General features: G+C 39.4%; 1 protein-coding gene across 1 annotated transcript in view; it reads right to left on the bottom strand.

Moving 5' to 3' along the window:
- VPS53 (VPS53 subunit of GARP complex) overlaps nt 1-17351 on the bottom strand; it is a 267635-nt gene that overhangs the window by 128406 nt on the left and 121878 nt on the right. Inside the window, exons 8-11 of the mRNA XM_073665297.1 lie at nt 10587-10665; nt 9663-9806; nt 8683-8825; nt 562-703 (exon numbers count right to left, since the gene is read on the bottom strand). Coding sequence (XP_073521398.1) covers nt 562-703; nt 8683-8825; nt 9663-9806; nt 10587-10665 — 508 coding nt within the window. The remainder of the gene's footprint in view (nt 1-561; nt 704-8682; nt 8826-9662; nt 9807-10586; nt 10666-17351) is intronic.

Raw genomic sequence — 17351 nt, 5'->3', positions numbered from 1 at the left:
GGGTATTCAACACAGAGGAGGATAATTTAAAATGTAAGATTTATATAAGCTGGAGGTTTGGGCTGAGAAATGGCAATTACAATTTTATGTAGATAAATGTAAGGTTATGCAGTTGGGCAGAGGAAATAAAATGTATATTTATGTACTAAAGTGTAAAACACTGGGTAAAACAGTTACTGAAAAAGACTTGGGTGTATGGATGGACGGCTCCACTTTAGTGATCAGTGTCAGTAAGCCGCTGCCAAGGAAAATAAAATAATGGGATGCATTAAAAGAGGCATAGGTGATCATGATGAGAACATAGTTTTGCCTGTATGCTAGTCACTAATGCAGCCACACTTAGAATACTCTGAACAATTTTGGTCTCCATTGTATAAAACTAGTGTACCCACTCTAGTCTATGGGAGTTACAGAAAGATTCTTATCATTACATTAACCTTCTCCCATATGCTATAATTCTTTCCTACTTTTCTTTATACAAAAAATGGATAGAGAAGTAAAACAGAGTTCACATATGAACAGTGTTGTAACAAAAAAGATAATATAGTACAATGGTCTTACCACAACAGTATCGGTCAAGGTGCAGCCAGAGAAACGCTTTGCTAGAAGTCCCTCAAAATTAGTGGTCCTCTGGATAGCAAAGAGCAGAAGCTTCACCTCAATCTCTTTAGCTCTTGTTCTCATGATTTTTGAAAGATCATTTCTGCAGAAAAGAAAAGTAAAAATTTTTTAATAAACAATACAATTTTCTCGAAAAAGAACATGCAACAGTGGTAGAAAATAAAAAATTGGCAAGCAAATTTAAGATCACTACAGCATATGAAAGCATATGTGGGCTTGATGATACTGCTGAGAGACCAGAATACTAAGTAAGTAATGAGAACCAAAAACGATGAGTGAAGAGGAGGGAAATCGGAAAGTTATGCCACACAAAATAATTAATAAATAACATTTCCTACATGTCTACATCAGCACAGATTTTGAACCATAATTTTTGTTAGGAAGTTAGAAGGGTTAAAAGTTGATCAGCGATTTCTCATTTTTCCAACAAAATTTACATAACAATTTTTTTTCAGGACCACATCACATTTGGAGTGACTTTGGAGGGCCTATATGAGAGAAAATACCCAAGAATGATGCCATTCTAAAAACTGCACCCCTCAAAGTCCCCAAAAAACACATTCAATAAGTTTATTAACCCTTCAGGTGCTACACAGGAATTAATGCAAAGTGGAATGAAAAAAAATACATTTAAAATATACACCTCTAAAATCTTGTTTTAGCTCCAAATTTCTCACTATTGCAAGAAGTAACATTAAAAAGAGGACCACACAGTTTGTTACCCACTTTCTTACGAGCACAATGATACCCCACATGTAGTCAGAAAGTGCTGTTTGGACAAATGGCAGGTCTCGGAGCGGAAGGCGCAATATTTGAATTTTGGAACACAAATTTGGCTGAAACAGATGGAGGCCGCCTTGTCGGATTTGCAGGGCCTGTAAGGTGCCTAAACAGCAGAAACACCCCACAAATGACCCAGATTTTGGAAACTACACCCCTAAAGGATTTTATCCAGGGATATAGTGAACATTTTGAACCCACAGATATGGCACAGAATTTGATAACATTAGGTCATCATATTGAATATGTTCATTTTTTTCACAAAAATCTTGCTTTAGCTCCAAATTTCTCATTATTGCAAGAGGTAACACCAAAAAGTGGACCCCATAGTTTTTTCACTCACTGTTATGAGTGTGGCGATACCTCACATGTAGTCAAAAAGTTCTGTTGGGAAAAAGGTCAGGGGCTCGGAACGGAAGGAGCAATATTTGATTTTTGGAACACAAATTTGGCTCTATTTGTAATAGATTGTCATATTTGCAGAGCCTGTGTGGTTCAAGAGCAACAGAAATCCCCAATAAATGTATTTTTTTTGTAAATTATACCCTGTAATGTATTTCTATGGAGGTAGTGAGTAGTTTGATACCAGCATGTTTTATGCAGCTGATGCAACACAAGTTTGAAAATTTACAATTTGCATTTTTTTCACTTTCTCTTTTATGAATCTTTTTTGTACGTTCTGAGGAACACACCTCAAATTTTATTGCACTAGTTTTTCAGTGTTCAGAAATACATAATAATAGACGGTGCACCATCTAGTCTTTGGGGTAAAATTGATGGAATTCCAGGACCCATTCAAAGCTTACAGAGACACTGAGCAAACAAGAAAATCCTTCGAGGAATTATTACTCACAGAGGGACGCATGCCTCTAAAAACACATTTAGACGCCCCCATGATGCGATCTGAACACCACGGGGAATCAAAGCATTGTCATGACAGCCGGAGGTCACATGACGACCTCAGGGTCCGCCAGCTATGGTGGACTATTAGGCTAAGCCAGCAGCTGAGTCTAACAGGCGATCTGCCAGTGTAAAAATGACAGGTCTCGTGCAATGCAATACATGTCTATTGCATTGCATGAGACCAGTAAGAAGAAAAATAAAAATTAAAGTCCCAAAAGTAAAAAAAAAAGTTTTAAGTATTAAAAAAAATAAATAAATCACAAAATAAATAAAAAAACCAAAATTAAACCAATAAATGCTAAACATTTATATAAAAACAAAACCCAAAGTACACATATTTGGTATCGCCACATCCGAAAAAACCTTATCTATAAAAGTGTCACACTAGCTAACCCCTTTTGTGCACACCGTAAAAACAAAAAAGAAAAATGGGGCAAAAAACTATGCTTTTTTCATCATACAAAAAGTGGAATAAAACACGATCAAAAAGTCAAATTGAAATAAAAATGGTACCGCTGAAAAGATCATCTTGGCCCACCCCAAAAAATAAAAGCCATACAGCTCCGTCAGTCAAAAAATAAAAAAGTTACAGCTCTCAGAACAAAGCGATGCAAAAACAATTATTTTTTCTATAAAATAGTTTTTATTGTGTAAAAGAGGCAAAACATAAAAAAAATTATATAAATGTGGTATAGCTGTAATTGTACTGACCCAAATAAAGCTGCCTTATCACTTTTACCACACGTGAAACGACATAAAAAAAAATCCTGAATTGTTGGTTTTTGTTCATTCTGCCTCCCAAAAATCGGAATAGAAAGCGATCAAAAAATGTTATATGACCTAAAATGGTACCAGTAAAAACGTCAACTCGTCCCGCAGAGAAACAAGTCCTCACATGACTCTGTCGGCCGAAATATGGGAAAATTATAGCTGTCTAAATACGGCGATGCCAAAACTTTTTTTTTTTTTTTACAAAAACAAGGGTCTTTTAGTGTGTGGCAACGGCCAGACATAAAAAACCCGCTATAAATCTGGTATCACTGTAATCGCACCGACCTGAAGTCGTCTAATCACTTATACCACACGAGGAACGGTGTAAAAAATAAAAGTATTGTGGCTGGCTCGTTGGCTCAGTTGTGACAGGAATTTCCCAATGGTGCAAAAGCCAACAAATATTCAAGCAAATAAGAATAGAATGGCAGCAACTCACCAATCCTGTTGCAATTAAAAGTACTAGTTGAACGAGTAGAAGCACCAAGCAGGTGTGAAACATTCGTCATCCACTTCCCCTCTCCCCGCGCTGCTCACTCTTGCCTTGCAATATAGAGCTTGATGGATTAGCAGTTTTTCTGAATTAAAGGACTTTTAATTGCAACAGGATCGGTGAGTAGCAGCCTGTTTATTCTATTCCTATTTGCCTCACCTGCTATTGATTTGCTCATTCTGCATCCTAAAGATGGCAGTAAGGCTCGGCTCACATTTATCCTGTGCTCTGCGCTGAGCGCTTAGGCCGGGGTTTCCGGGTAAATCTCTAAAATGTGTGATTCAGATGGAATCCCCAGCAGAAGATTCCCTAGGCAGATGGAGGCACTGTGGACGCTGTCTGCCCTATGATCCAGCGGTGTCCGTCTTTTTAGGTGTGCATAAAAGTGCAGTCCGCCACAGTTATGTGCACTTCTGAAAAAAAAGACAACTCTGAACAGAGGCCAGACGGAGTCCAGAGTAACTCTGCTGCCTAGTTATAGTGAATGGATCCCGTGGAGGTTTCATCTGAATCACGTCACTTGGAGATTTAGATGGAAACCCTGATGTAAGTGCTCAGCGTAGAGCGCAGGATAAATGTGATCCAAAATGTTATGTTAGGTGTTCCTAACAAAAGCTTCAACTCAATCCACAAAAAAAGCCTCCACTCAGGTCTGTCATCTGTCAATGGAAATACAGGAGCTTCCATGTTACTGGTAGCACAAAGGCTCTGGAAAAGTGCTATGGCTACTCACCCCCCAAAAGAAAGTCAATGAATTCTGCACTCCCAAATCCAAATGCCCCTCTCCCTTCTGAGCCCCAGTGTGCCTTTAGAGTCCACATGTTTGGCATTTCTGCAGCGATGAGAACCTGCCTAATTTACGGGTGCATGTCTCCAGAAGCATGAGCTGGGCATAATGTACTTGTCACTATAAAGTACTGGTCACTGCAACGGCAGTTTGCAATTTTCACTCAGCAACATCCACTACTGCTTGTTTCTGGAAAACACCCATTGAGTCAAAATTGTCACTACACCGGTAGATAAGTTCCCAAGGGGGTATAATTTCCAAAATGGGGTCACTTGAGGGGGGATTCTGCTCTTATAGCACTTAGGGGCTCTGTATATGGAGACTGCAAACTATTCTACAATAATTTGTTCTCCCAAGAGTTAAATAGCGTTCCGTCCCTCTTGAGCCTCGCTGTGTGGCTAAGCAGGACTGTAGAATCACATATGGGGTATTGCCACGTTGAGCAGAAATTTTGGCACTATTTTTACCAATTGCCCAGTGTGAAAATGTAAAATCTGGGGCTAAACACACAATTATTTTTTTATTCACCGCCCAATGGTATAAAATTCTGTGAGTCACATGTGGAGTCAATATGATCACTGTACCCCTAGATGAATTCATTAAGAGGTGTAGTTTGTAAAATGGGGTCACTTATGGGGGGTTTCTGCTGCTCTGGGACTTTAGGGGCTCTGTCAATGTGACATGGCACCCGCAAACCATAACAGCAAAATCTGCACTGTAATATGGCGCTCCTTCCCTTCTGAGCTTTGCACACTGCCTCAAAAGTACTTTTCGACCACTTATGGGGTATCTGTGTACTCAGGAGAAATGGTGTAACAAATTGTACTGTTTGTTTTTTCCTATTACCCCTTTTGAAAATTGCAAACTTAAGGTTAAAAATATGCACTACTCCCCTAGATGAATTTCTTGAGAGGTGTAGTTTACAAAATGGGGTCACTTGTGGGAGTTTCTGCTGTTTTCGCATGTCAAGGGCTCTTCAAATGTGACATGGTGTCCACAACTTATTCCAACCAAAGTAGAGCTCCTTCCCTTCCGAGCTCTGCCGTGCGCCCAAGCAGTAGTTTTCCACCACATATGGGGTATAGGCGTACTCAGGAGAAATTGCACAACAAATTTTGGCTTCCATTTTCTCCTGTTACCCTTGTGAAAATAAAAAAAAATGGGGCTAAAACAATATTTTTGTGCAAAAAATTAGATTTTTTATTTTCATGGCTCAACACTATAAAATTCTGTGAAGCCCCTGAGGGTTCAAAGTGCTCACCACACATCTCGATAAGTTTCTTGAGGGGTCTTGTTTCCAAAATGGGGTCACTTATGGGGGGGGAGGGGGTGGGGTCCACTATTTAGGCACCTCAGGGGCTTTCCAAACTCGACATGGTGTCCACTATTGATTCCAGCCAATTATGCATGCCAAAAGTCAAATGGTGCTCCTTCCCTTCTGAGCTCTGCCAGGCGCCCAAGCAGTAGTTTTTCACCACATATTGGGTATTGGTGTACTCAAGAGAAATCGCACAACATATTTTATGGTGCATTTTCTCCAGTCACCCTTGTGAAAATGAAAAATTTGGGGCTAAAGTAACATTTCTGTGGGAAAAGGTAAAACTTTAATTTTTTCCTTCCACATTCCCTTAATTCCTGTGAAGCACCTGAAAGGTTAATAAACTTCTTGAATGTGGTTTTGAGCACCTTGAGGGGGGCAGATTTTAGAATGGTGTCACTTTTGGGGTATTTTCTGTCATATAGGCCCCTCAAAGTCACTTCAAATGTGATATGGCCCCTAAAAAAAATGGTAAATTATGCTGGAACAATGAAAAATTGCTGATCAACTTTTAACCCTTCTAACAAAAAAAATATGTTTAAAAAATTGTGCTGATGTAAAGTAGACATGTGGGAAAAGTTATTAACTATTTTGTGTGACAACTCTGTAGTTTATAAAAATTAAAAGTTTGAAAATTGCGAAATTTTCATAATTTTTGCCAAATTATTGATATTTTCAGAAATAAAAAAAAGTCATATCAAAGAAATTTTACTACTATAACGAAGTACAATAGGTCACGAAAGCATTGAAGTGTTCCAGAGTTATTATCTCAAAGTGACACTGGTCAGAATTAAAAAAAAATTGGCCTGGTCACGAAGGCGAAAACAGTGCGAAAGTGTTTTTTTATATGCAGGAGTCACAAAATATTTAATCACAAACCATCTCTAATAAGAAAAGGGGCCCATCATGCACAGTATTGTATTATGGAGTTCAATATATAAATCATGTAGAGTATAAATTGAATCACTACAGCGTTTTGGACCTACTAGACAGATATGCTAAATTTGTGATTTAGCTGTAGTCTTCTCCATATAGAGAAATCAGACACTTGCATTTCAGACTTGTCCTTTTACTCTTAGTTTTGGACAAGAAATAATTGCGGAAAGGTGAGGAGTTCAGGGTACAATTTCGGGCTTTTAAGCCAGCGTGTGTATCAAAAGTACAAAGCTTTGGCAGCATATGAAGTTCTCATTAAAGTGAGAACAATGACAGGTATAAAGGGTATTAGAAAAACTCTTGTAGCGTAGATACTTTTCATCTCAAGGGGATTTCTTCTTTTTCCTGGAGTAAGCTCAGCACAGAATATATGATTAAATTATTGAACAACATAGCTGGGCGGCTCAAGTCCTTGCATTGAGCAATGCTTTCACTAAGTGAAAAAAGTCTTCGATGCGGTTAAAAGGAAATGTATGAGATTTTTAACTTGTGAGTGCGACCGGCGTTACTTTGGTTGCATTATAGCACTCAAGGGTATGTTCACAGGGGACCTATGCAGAATAGACAAGAATAAAACCAAGGACACCACTCTGTGTAATAAAAGCATAAGCCTAACTATAAACTCAGGAGTGAATCTGCACAAAATCATACAGTGCTCAACAAATAAAGAATATAGAGAAATTAATTCTGCACAGTACAAACCTATAGGAACTAGGAATTCATAGGCTCGTGTATGCACAAAATTGTAGAACTGGAAAGAAGGTGAACTTAAAGCCTACCTGTCAGCAGGATTGTGCTCAGTAAACTACATACACTGTCAGGTGGGTGACATTACACTGATTAATATGATACCTTGGTTGATGAAATCCACCCTGTGGTTCTTGTGTAATCTTTACTTTCAGTTTGGAGATAATGATATGCCCGTGCTTCGGGGCAGCCTGTGGGTGGCGCTCTATCTGGTGCTCTGCTTACATATTCATCTGTGTGCTCTTATGACAGCTCACTGATCGTTCACTGACCTGCCTCCTATTTTACCTAGCCCTGCACTACTAGATGCATTATGTAAAATAAGAGGCAGGTCAGTGAATGCACAGTGAGCTGTCATAAGAGCATATAGCTGAGTAAGCAGAGAACCAGATAGAGCGCCCCCCACAGGCCGCTCCGAAACAAGGGCATATCATTATCTCCAAACTGAAAGTAAAGATTACACAAGAACCACAGGACGGATTTCATCAATCAGGGTATCATTTTAATCAGTGTAATGTTGCCCACCAGGCAGTGTATGTAGTTTACGGAGCACAATCCTGCTGACAGGTGTACTTTAATATGGGTGGCACTGTATAATTCTTGAAGAAATTGAATTACACATTTGCCAGCAGCTACTAAGTAGTTCAGTCGTAAACTTGCACTCCAAATATAAGCCAAACAACCTTGTAGAATTTCTTCCTGGCCTTGAAATCCTGTACTATAATGTGCAAAAAAAGACTACATAACTTCTTATTAAAAACTAGGATCAGAAACCATCATTTCAGCCTCACAATTAAAAGGAACATTTTAAAAAAGCTGAATGTCTGGTTCTGAACCCAAATAATGGTATGCAAGTCAGGATCAAGAGGTGATGCTAACCTGCTATATATTTTACTCAGTTCTTGCAGTTTTGCAGCTTATTGGCTTTGCTGTACTAAGACAAAGCTGGGACTACAGTTCAGCTGCAGGTAATAGGGAGTCTGATGTAGTCTGAGACACACCTCCTGTCTGGTCATTGGTCCAAACTGCCATTTTCTCCCACCCCCTGCAGGTCTGCTTCTTTAGATTGGCTGCTGTCTATAAGGACAAGTCTATCACAAGCTCTCAAAGAAATCATAGTATTACCAAGTAACAGCGTTTTTAAAGAAATTTCACTGGTTTTAAGGTTTTACTCTAAAGTAATAGCTATTGACTATGAAGAATGATTTCTTATATTCTTGCTGTGCTGTTAAACAAATTTCTGCTCTTGAGGGGTCTTTAATACCATTTGTAGAAAATTGGAGAAAGTTAATTTTGCCAAATGACTATTCTATTTTCTCATCTTACCTGGTTATATGGCAAAATTCCACAGCAATGCGTTCAGTCATACACCAGTCCGCTGGAAACATGCGTCCGTACTTTTCTTCATAATCCACTAGCTGACGTTTGATCCAAGCATAGCGTCTATCAATTTTATCAAGCCATGCAACCTGCCATGTAAAAATAGGTGATAAGAAGGAAAAATTAGGAAATTCACTTCAGTTAATCACAGTTCATGCTTCTAAGGAAAAGAAAATCCAAGTGATCGGCGCTCCCACAGCGAGTGTGGTAGAGATTGGAGAAAAAAATAAACAATGCGTTTCGGCTGTATACATAATAATAATACAGCCTTCATCAGGTGTATACTATACATATACCTGCTCCACTCTGGAAGAGGTGGGGTGGGGTTGGAAATCATGATTCACAGTTTGGTCACATATAAGAGGGGGGTTTTTATTTGCCTTGGAAATGTCTAATAGAATAGCGGCTTGTAGCCCTTTTAGCATATTTCCCTTCTAATAAAGTTAATATGCTTGAATAAATTTAAATGTTATTTAAAGTGTGCTATACTATTCACATAGTTGGAACTGCATCGGAAGCGTATCCATGTACCTCCATCGGAAGCATATCCATGTACCTCCATCGGAAGCATATCCATGTACCTCCATCGGAAGCATATCCATGTACCTCCATCGGAAGCATATCTATGTACCTCCAAGGCTGGCTACAATCTACATCATGGTAAATATTGGGACGCATAGTTATAGGGGTTCCCTCAAGACAATAGGTTATATTCTACAGCTTCTTTATTAACCAGACATAAAGGCTCTTGAAAAAAATGTCCCATGGAATACTACATGTGAAAGCACTGGAAGCTCCTCCTGCAATTGCACATATTCTTTAGGGGCCCTCGCAGGGGAAAACCCAATAATAACCAAATTGAGTATGCAAATAAAAAATACATCAAGTAAGATACATTAATGTTCGTCAAAAACGAGTATACGTACATCTTGATTTTCCTGGAAGAGAACCAAATATTCAGACAGGTGCTGCCTAATAAATTTCTTTATGATCTCTTGTTTAATCCGTACATCCAAGACATTGGCTACCAAGCAGGCATCACGTAGGACGTTACTGGGTCCACCTGGCCTCTGACACAGCAAAAACAAGGGAAAATGTAGGTTTATTTAACTGGAGCTTTGCAAAGTGTCAGAAGCGATGTTGGTTTGGTATATTAAAACAAAACAAAAAACATTAATTCCAAATTTTTTACCACTGGGTGAATCTGAACAATATTAAAAATATACTACAAGTGCATGTCCTCTAAACTTCAACTTCATTTATAAAAAGGATACCTCTAAAAAAAAAAACAGGTTTAACTTTGTATTTTCCATTTTGTAAGGACCCTAGGGTCTGTGCACACGTTAAGTATTTACTGCATTTTGGTTACTTTTTTATGCACAGTGAATACCAGCAAAGTGAATGAGATTCTTGAAGTCTCATGCGCACGCTGCTCATTTTTTTCTTGCAGATTTGAAGCAGTTTCATCTCTACAGCATGTCAATTCTTTCAACATTTTTCACCTACACTAACCAATGGAGAAAAACGAGGCAAAAACGTGTGTATTTTATGCTGCCTCTTTCCTGCCAACACCAAATACTTAACGTGTATAAAAGCCCAAAGTTACAGAAATAATTCTGCTGGTTTCAGAATTCCTCCTAGATTCCCTTGCTCTCGGCCTGCACATTGCTTGCTATAGTGCTTTACATTCTGCAAGTGTAATATGTACCTTAGGGTACATACAACCAACAGATGTAAGAAAGTCTCACTTTTGTAGGACTTGGCTGCATACTCATTGATGCATGTCCCAACATCAATATAATGCCTTTAGGCATCAACCTTAGATATAATTATTTTCTTAAAATAATTACCTTTGTTCCCTGTGATGGAAATGCTTCCTCAAAATCAGCTAGTATCTGTTGTCCTAGCTCAGTCTGTGCAGCTTTAACCCTTGTGAGAAAGGAAGAAAAATAAAATTAACAATAAGGAATCTGTATTTACCCCTTGATCTGAGAGCAGCATAATTGAGAGACAGGGACTCGGATTCCAGAGATGTGTCACTTACTGGGATACTTGCTGTATAAAATTACTTTTTTTTCCAGCAAGAGGACTAGTAAACTTGATGTTACGTAGTCCTCTATATTCATGAGCTATGTATAACCCTGGCCCACCTTTCTGCCTATGCACAGTGTACACAGAAAGCTGGCCATTCAGTGGTGTGGGCGGGGTTATATAGAGCTCAGCATTCAGAGAATTGCTAGATCTGTAACAAATCAAAACACTGATTTTATCAAAACTGCAGCAAGCACCCAGTAAGAGATACATTGATGTAATCTGGGTCTTTGTCTCTACATCATGCTTCTCTCAGAAGTAGCAGAAACCTAGTGAACGATTCTCTTTAAGCCTTGAACTTTTGCTACTGTCATATCTTGCAGTGCAAAGAATAGGCACTTTCTATAAAGCATGCTGTCACAGGTGTGTCAGAGGTGACAGTCGCCCTGCAGTTGGTTGCAGGAGATCTCTACGTTTGGCATTACAGACATCTTTTTAGAGGCTGTCTCTAGGACCCAGCAGCTATCTCCCTCTGGCTAATTATCACCCTGCCTGGGTGTATAAATACCTGCTGTGTTTCAGTGGGAGGTGCCGGCGATATTCATTACTAGCTGTGAAAGCTTTAGCAAGAGCAGTACTTCGTCCTCTCTGGTGCTTGAGGGTGTGTGCGCATTTGTTTGGAGTTAGTCTAAAGCTAAGCAATTTCCCCCGGTTTGTCCAACCCTCTTGTCTATAGTGTTTAGTGGAGATCGACTAGTGCTCATCTCCTCCATTCCCTAGCCTTAGTCATACGCCAGGGAAAGACAGGGCGAGGCACGCGTGCGGCAATTTGTGAAGAGCCAATACAGGGACGTTATGGGAGACAGGGTGACGCTAGATCAACTTAGGAAGTCTCCACTCCCCCCCCCCCCCCCCCCTGTCTGGGCTCCCTTTCCCTCTTCTCTTTGTGTTGCACTAAGTCTTTCCCACACCTTGCGTGACACATGCTCCTGCAGCATGCTAAGACTAAAATTCTAACATGAATACATATTACAGGACATAGTATGGTATTTATGCCAAAATATGATTGACAAATCCATATAGCATCCCTTGAAATAATAACTAACCAGTGAACAAGTTTTCTAGATATAAATGGTATGCATTTCACTGTGTAGCTCTGGTGATATAAGACAGCCAGAAAGTATAAAAACCTGCCTTCACAAATAAAAATGGAAATTACCTTGTGATGTGGTCTCTAACAAGGGTATACTTCTGGTTTTGTTAGTGCTACAGTATATTTATGCAGATCTTTCTATACTTAATGTTAGAGGCAGATAGAAAAGTGATAAAGAAAAAAAAAGTATAATAGAGACAATTTATCAATAATTTTACCACTTCCAGATTTGCCTGCATTATATGGTAATTTAATATGCGGTTGTATCATAATCGGTGTAGGGGGAACTGCATTCATATCATACCATATATAATCAATTCAAGACAAATTAACCCACATTCTACAGCAAATTGTGATCAGTCTTCTGGAATACAGTCAAAAAATGCATTTCTTGGAAGAAATAAAAGATGCACAAATTACACTTGATAATTTGCTACATTAATATCAGACCAAGTATTTGGACTAAATGTAATTCCATTTCTTCAAAGTTTGAAAACACAGTTTATTAATGTCATAGACTCTCCTCAACATTGAAATTGCAACATTAAGAAGGAAAGGACATGGGTTTATCGAAGTCTCAGGTAGGATAGACATGTTAGGGATATGAAAATGATGGAAAAATGGAAACTGTTTCAAAATATCTCAAATTATTCATTATCAAGTATGAGCACCCAGCATGGAAATACGTGCACTTACACACCTTGGCATGTTACCAATGAAGGGGTAGTCCGACGCTCAAAGAAATTTTAATCTAAATCACTATTTAGTGCCCTAATCTAAACGAACTGCTATTATGCTTGCATTAAAAATTCCCTAACTACAATATTATTGTATTTTTTTTCCTACTTCTTGTGTGATGACGCTTCATTTCAGAATCCTATTACATGCTGGAATATTCAAACGAAGCGTCATGAGGGTGCAGAGGCAGTCTCTGCCCCCTCCATGAAACGAAGTGTCATCAGTGATGCTCATTTCAGGGGAGGGGCTAGTCCCTGCGTGCTGTCATTGTGAGATGTGCACAATGACAGCGCGCGCTCTGTGTTACTGGCTCAGATCAGCAGTAACAAGCCGGCAACACAGACAAGAGCGCACTGTCAGAATACCCGGCGACATGCAGAGACTAACACCGACCCCATAAGTGACGTTACTTGCAGGGCAGGCGCTGGTTTCTGAATGCTGGGTATCCAGCCTCTGTCCCCACCTCCTCCCCACACAGTGGGATGCACTGGGATTCTCAAACAAAGCGTCATCACACAGAAAATAGGGAAAAAAATAAAACAGTGTAGTTAAGGCACAGTAGGGAATTTTTAATGCAAGCATATTACAAATTTTGGACCACCCCTTTAATGGTTGTCTGAGGAATATTCTGCAATGGGCAATGCACTTGGGCATACAAATCATCAAGATCAGCTGCTGGCAGATCCCTTTACAATTGCTCACCAATGAAGTCCCAGATGTGATCGACAAGAGACAAATTCAAAGATGTTGCAGATGATGGTAGCACGTTTAGATCACAAAGGCTGCTCAGAGTAGCATGGGAAAATGCAACCTGGCGTTGTCGTGTTGAAAAACTGCTCTTTGGAAAGAAATGCCAGTACTACTGCTTCCATGACCAAATCAATTTAACACTGAACTGTTAGTGTACCTGGAATGAAGACTAGAGGGCTCCAGCTACAGTAGACTATGACACCACACCATTATCATGGGAATAGGACTGGTGTGACATTCCCTTGTGAAGGTCTTTTCATGGCATTGCCCAAGTGGTCTCCAGACAAATCTCTGGCTATCATTGTATCCAAGATGGTTTTCATTTACATTTTTCGCTGCACTATGATAGCATTTGAGACCAGTGGCTTGAGGTCAATGGAGAGCCTGTAGCTCTATTTTCGTGCAAAAGCCATCTGATGGTTTGTGTAGACAGTGCTTGGCACCTTAGTCTTGATATGTGATGTCCAATTTCACTTGCACTACAGAATGACTCAATCATGGAACGAGTGGTAAAAACATTACTTCAAAGTGTCCCAGAAGCAGATTTTCAACATAATGCTAGGCCACATATTGCGTTTGGTACTGTTAGCAGCCTGCATGGCCTAAGAGTGCTACTAAGACCTGCAGCATCTCCGGACTTTTCTCCCACCGTGCACTTCCGCATCGTCATTGATCGGCAAATGCATAGGGTGCAGCGGATTTTGATGATTTGAGTGTGCAAATGCATTTAGCCTGGCAGAACATTATTCCGACAACCATTATTAACAAGACAAGGAATGTAAGAGCATGCATTTCTGTACATCGCATTCAGTCGATACTGAATAAACTGATAGATTTCAAAAATGTTGTTTACAACTTTTCATCATTTGCATATCATTAATATCTCTATTGATTCTGTGATTTCTATAATTCCGCAACTTTTGCTTCTTGACGCTTCATTTTCAATGTTGAGGAGTGTATTTGTTGTCAGGGACCTTTTCATCCTGAAGTGAAAAAAAAAAATCGACAAGGGTAAATAATGCATTACGCCAAGTCTTCAGGCCACTCCAGGACCCTGAAATGCTTCTTACGGAGCCACTCCTTAGTTGCCCTGACTGTGTGTTTCGGGTCATTGTCATGCTGGAAGACCCAGCCACGAGCCATCTTCAATGCTTTTACTGAGGGAAGGAGGTTGTTGGCCAAAATATCGTGATACATGACCCCATCCACCCTTCAATACGCTGCAGTCGTCCTGTCTCCTTTGAAGAAAAGAACCCCCAAAGTATGATGTTTCCCCCACCATGGGATGGTGTTCTTGGGGTTGTAATCATCCTTCCTCTTCTTCGAGTGGAGTTGATAACAAAAAGATCTATCTTGGTCTCATCTGACCACATGACCTTCTCCCATGCCTCCTCTGAATTATCCAAATGGTCATTGGCAAACTTCAAACGGGCCATTCCCTGTGCTGGCATGAGCATGGGGACCATGAGTGCCCTGCAGGATTTTAATCCATGATGGCGTAGTGCGTTACTAACCGTAATATTTGAGACTGTGGTCCCAGCTCTCTTCAGGTCATTGAACAGGTCTTCCTGTGTAATTCTGGGCTGATTCCTGACCTTTCTCAGAATCAGCCTTACCTTACGAGGCGAGAACTTGCATGGAGCGCCAGACCGAGGAAGATTGACAGTCATTTGGTGTTTCTTCCATTTTCTAATACTTGTGCTAAAAGTTGTTGCCTTCTCACCAAGAAGCTTGCCTATTGGCCTGTAGCCCAACCGGCCTTGTGCAGGTCTACAATTTTGTCCCTGGTGTCCTTAGATCGCTCTTTGATTTTGGCCATGGTGGAGAAGGTGGAGTGTGATTGAGTGTGTGGACAGGTGTCTTTTATACAGGTAACGAGTTCAAACAGGTGCAATTAATACAGGTAATAAGTGCAGAGTAGGAGGGCTTCTTAAAAAAGAACTAACAGGTCTGAGAGAGCCAGAATTCTTGCTGGTTGGTAGGTGATCAAATACTTATTTCATGCAATAAAATGCAATTTAATTATGTAAAAATAATACAATGTGATTTTCTGTGTTTTATTTTTAGATTCTGTCTCTCACAGTTGTAGTGTACCTATGATACAAATTACAGACCTCTCCATTCTTTGCAGGTGGGAAAACTTGCAAAATCTGCAGTGTATCAAATACTTATTTTCCACACTGTATTTGTAATTGACGTCATTTACAAGAAAAAAACAGTGAATGATGAATAATGACAAGATAAGATTCTAATAAGTCTCTTAAAGTCGTTTACTAATTTCATGTTAAAAAAGCTTTGATTACTATTACATGTGTCAATCCCTCAACAATTTACAGATATTTGTTTGCGGTGAGTGAATGCGAACACCTATTCAGAGACGGCAAACCTATGCATACCTAATCCTGCTCTCAACTGAAAGTGGATACATTGTATAGGCACTCTTCTGTGAGCCCAAATGATTAAGGTTATTTCATTAAACTTTGCTTAAGTGAAATATTAAAATCAAACAGAAGAAACTTTGTAATATATCTTATCAGGTAAATATGTTTTTTTTCTCCACTTATGAACCACTTCTTTCCCCTGGCTACTGAACTCATCATTCACTCTATATAATAATAATAAAAAAAAAAACCTGCTAAAATTAATCTGGTTCAAACATGGGGCCGCATGTTGGCTCAGTGGTTAGCAGTGTAGCCTTGCTATACTGGGATCAAATCCCACCAAGGAAAACATCTGCAAGGAGTTTATATGTTCTCCCCAGGTTTGTGTGGGTTTCCTCCCACACTCCAAAGACAGGATGGGAAATTTAGATTGAGCCCCAATATGGACAGTGATGACAATTGTCTGTAAAGCGCTGTGGAATAACTGGTGCTATATGAACAAGTAACTGAAACAAAACTGCCATTTTGCTAAAGGGTCAATTTACAGCTGCCTATTGAAGTATGTGGAGAGGGGAAGGGAGAAAGGAGACCGAAATACACGACTGGTTTCTAGAATATATCGCACTCCATTGATGGATTCACAGCTAGACTGCTCAGTACTGCTGTATGCTAACCAATGTGCTGTTACTGCTGCTTTTAAAAGTGTGCTACAGTGAGACAGGGAAGCAGGCGTCCATCAGATTTCTATATACAGTATGTGGGACAAAGCATCACAGATAGTCTCCACCCATTAGTTTTGGAAAAAGTGAAAAGTAGATATGGAGCGTGAAGAGTGAAAAACTGGTGAACAATGGAGGTCACAAGTCAGAAATAGTGCGATTCCACACACAGCTAATTCTTAGTCACCTTAAAAACAGGTATGGTTTATCAAGAACTCAAGTATGATACATTATATTCAACTAGCAGAGAGATTTGTGCCGATGCCCTAAGTTCCATGGTTCCATATTAAGAAGTCCTATAGGCTAGATGCACATGACTTAGCACATTCGAACACAATATTTTGGTTATGTCCACCCAGGATAAATCAGCAAATGCTAAATCTACAGCTTAAATTGATAGGCTGCAAATATTCTGTACAATTTGCAGGTGCAATTTCAGAAAATGTATAAATAAAATGAAAAATCTTTTGAGTATCCATCCTGTGTGGGACAGACCTTATTTAGGTGCCTCTTTTTAGGAGTAGATTCTATCAGGCATTCAGATAAATGATAAAACTAAAAGATCGCATTTAGAACTTGGTATTCTGAAGGGTGAAGTTTTGCCCAAACAACCCCAATCACGAAAGCGTTAAAATATTTAAGCAGCATAGGTATACCATTGTTATATTCTCCTATATTAATCAAGAATAGTCAAAACTGATCAAATATTTTCACAGCAAAAAAACAAAACAAAGAAAAATAACATTTCCATTACAATATTAAAAGTGAGCACGAAGTGCAAATTACCGTGTCCTCAAATAAAACACGGCCAATGAAAATGTTAGCTTAATAGTATCCCAACCT

This window comes from Phyllobates terribilis, unplaced genomic scaffold (genome assembly GCF_046119375.1).
Source record: "Phyllobates terribilis strain yellow unplaced genomic scaffold, ASM4611937v1 Scaffold_2__4_contigs__length_985480577, whole genome shotgun sequence".
Taxonomy (NCBI): Eukaryota; Metazoa; Chordata; class Amphibia; order Anura; family Dendrobatidae; genus Phyllobates; species Phyllobates terribilis.
The sequence above is the reverse complement of the archived record's forward strand: the minus strand, read 5'-3'. Positions and strand labels throughout refer to the sequence as shown.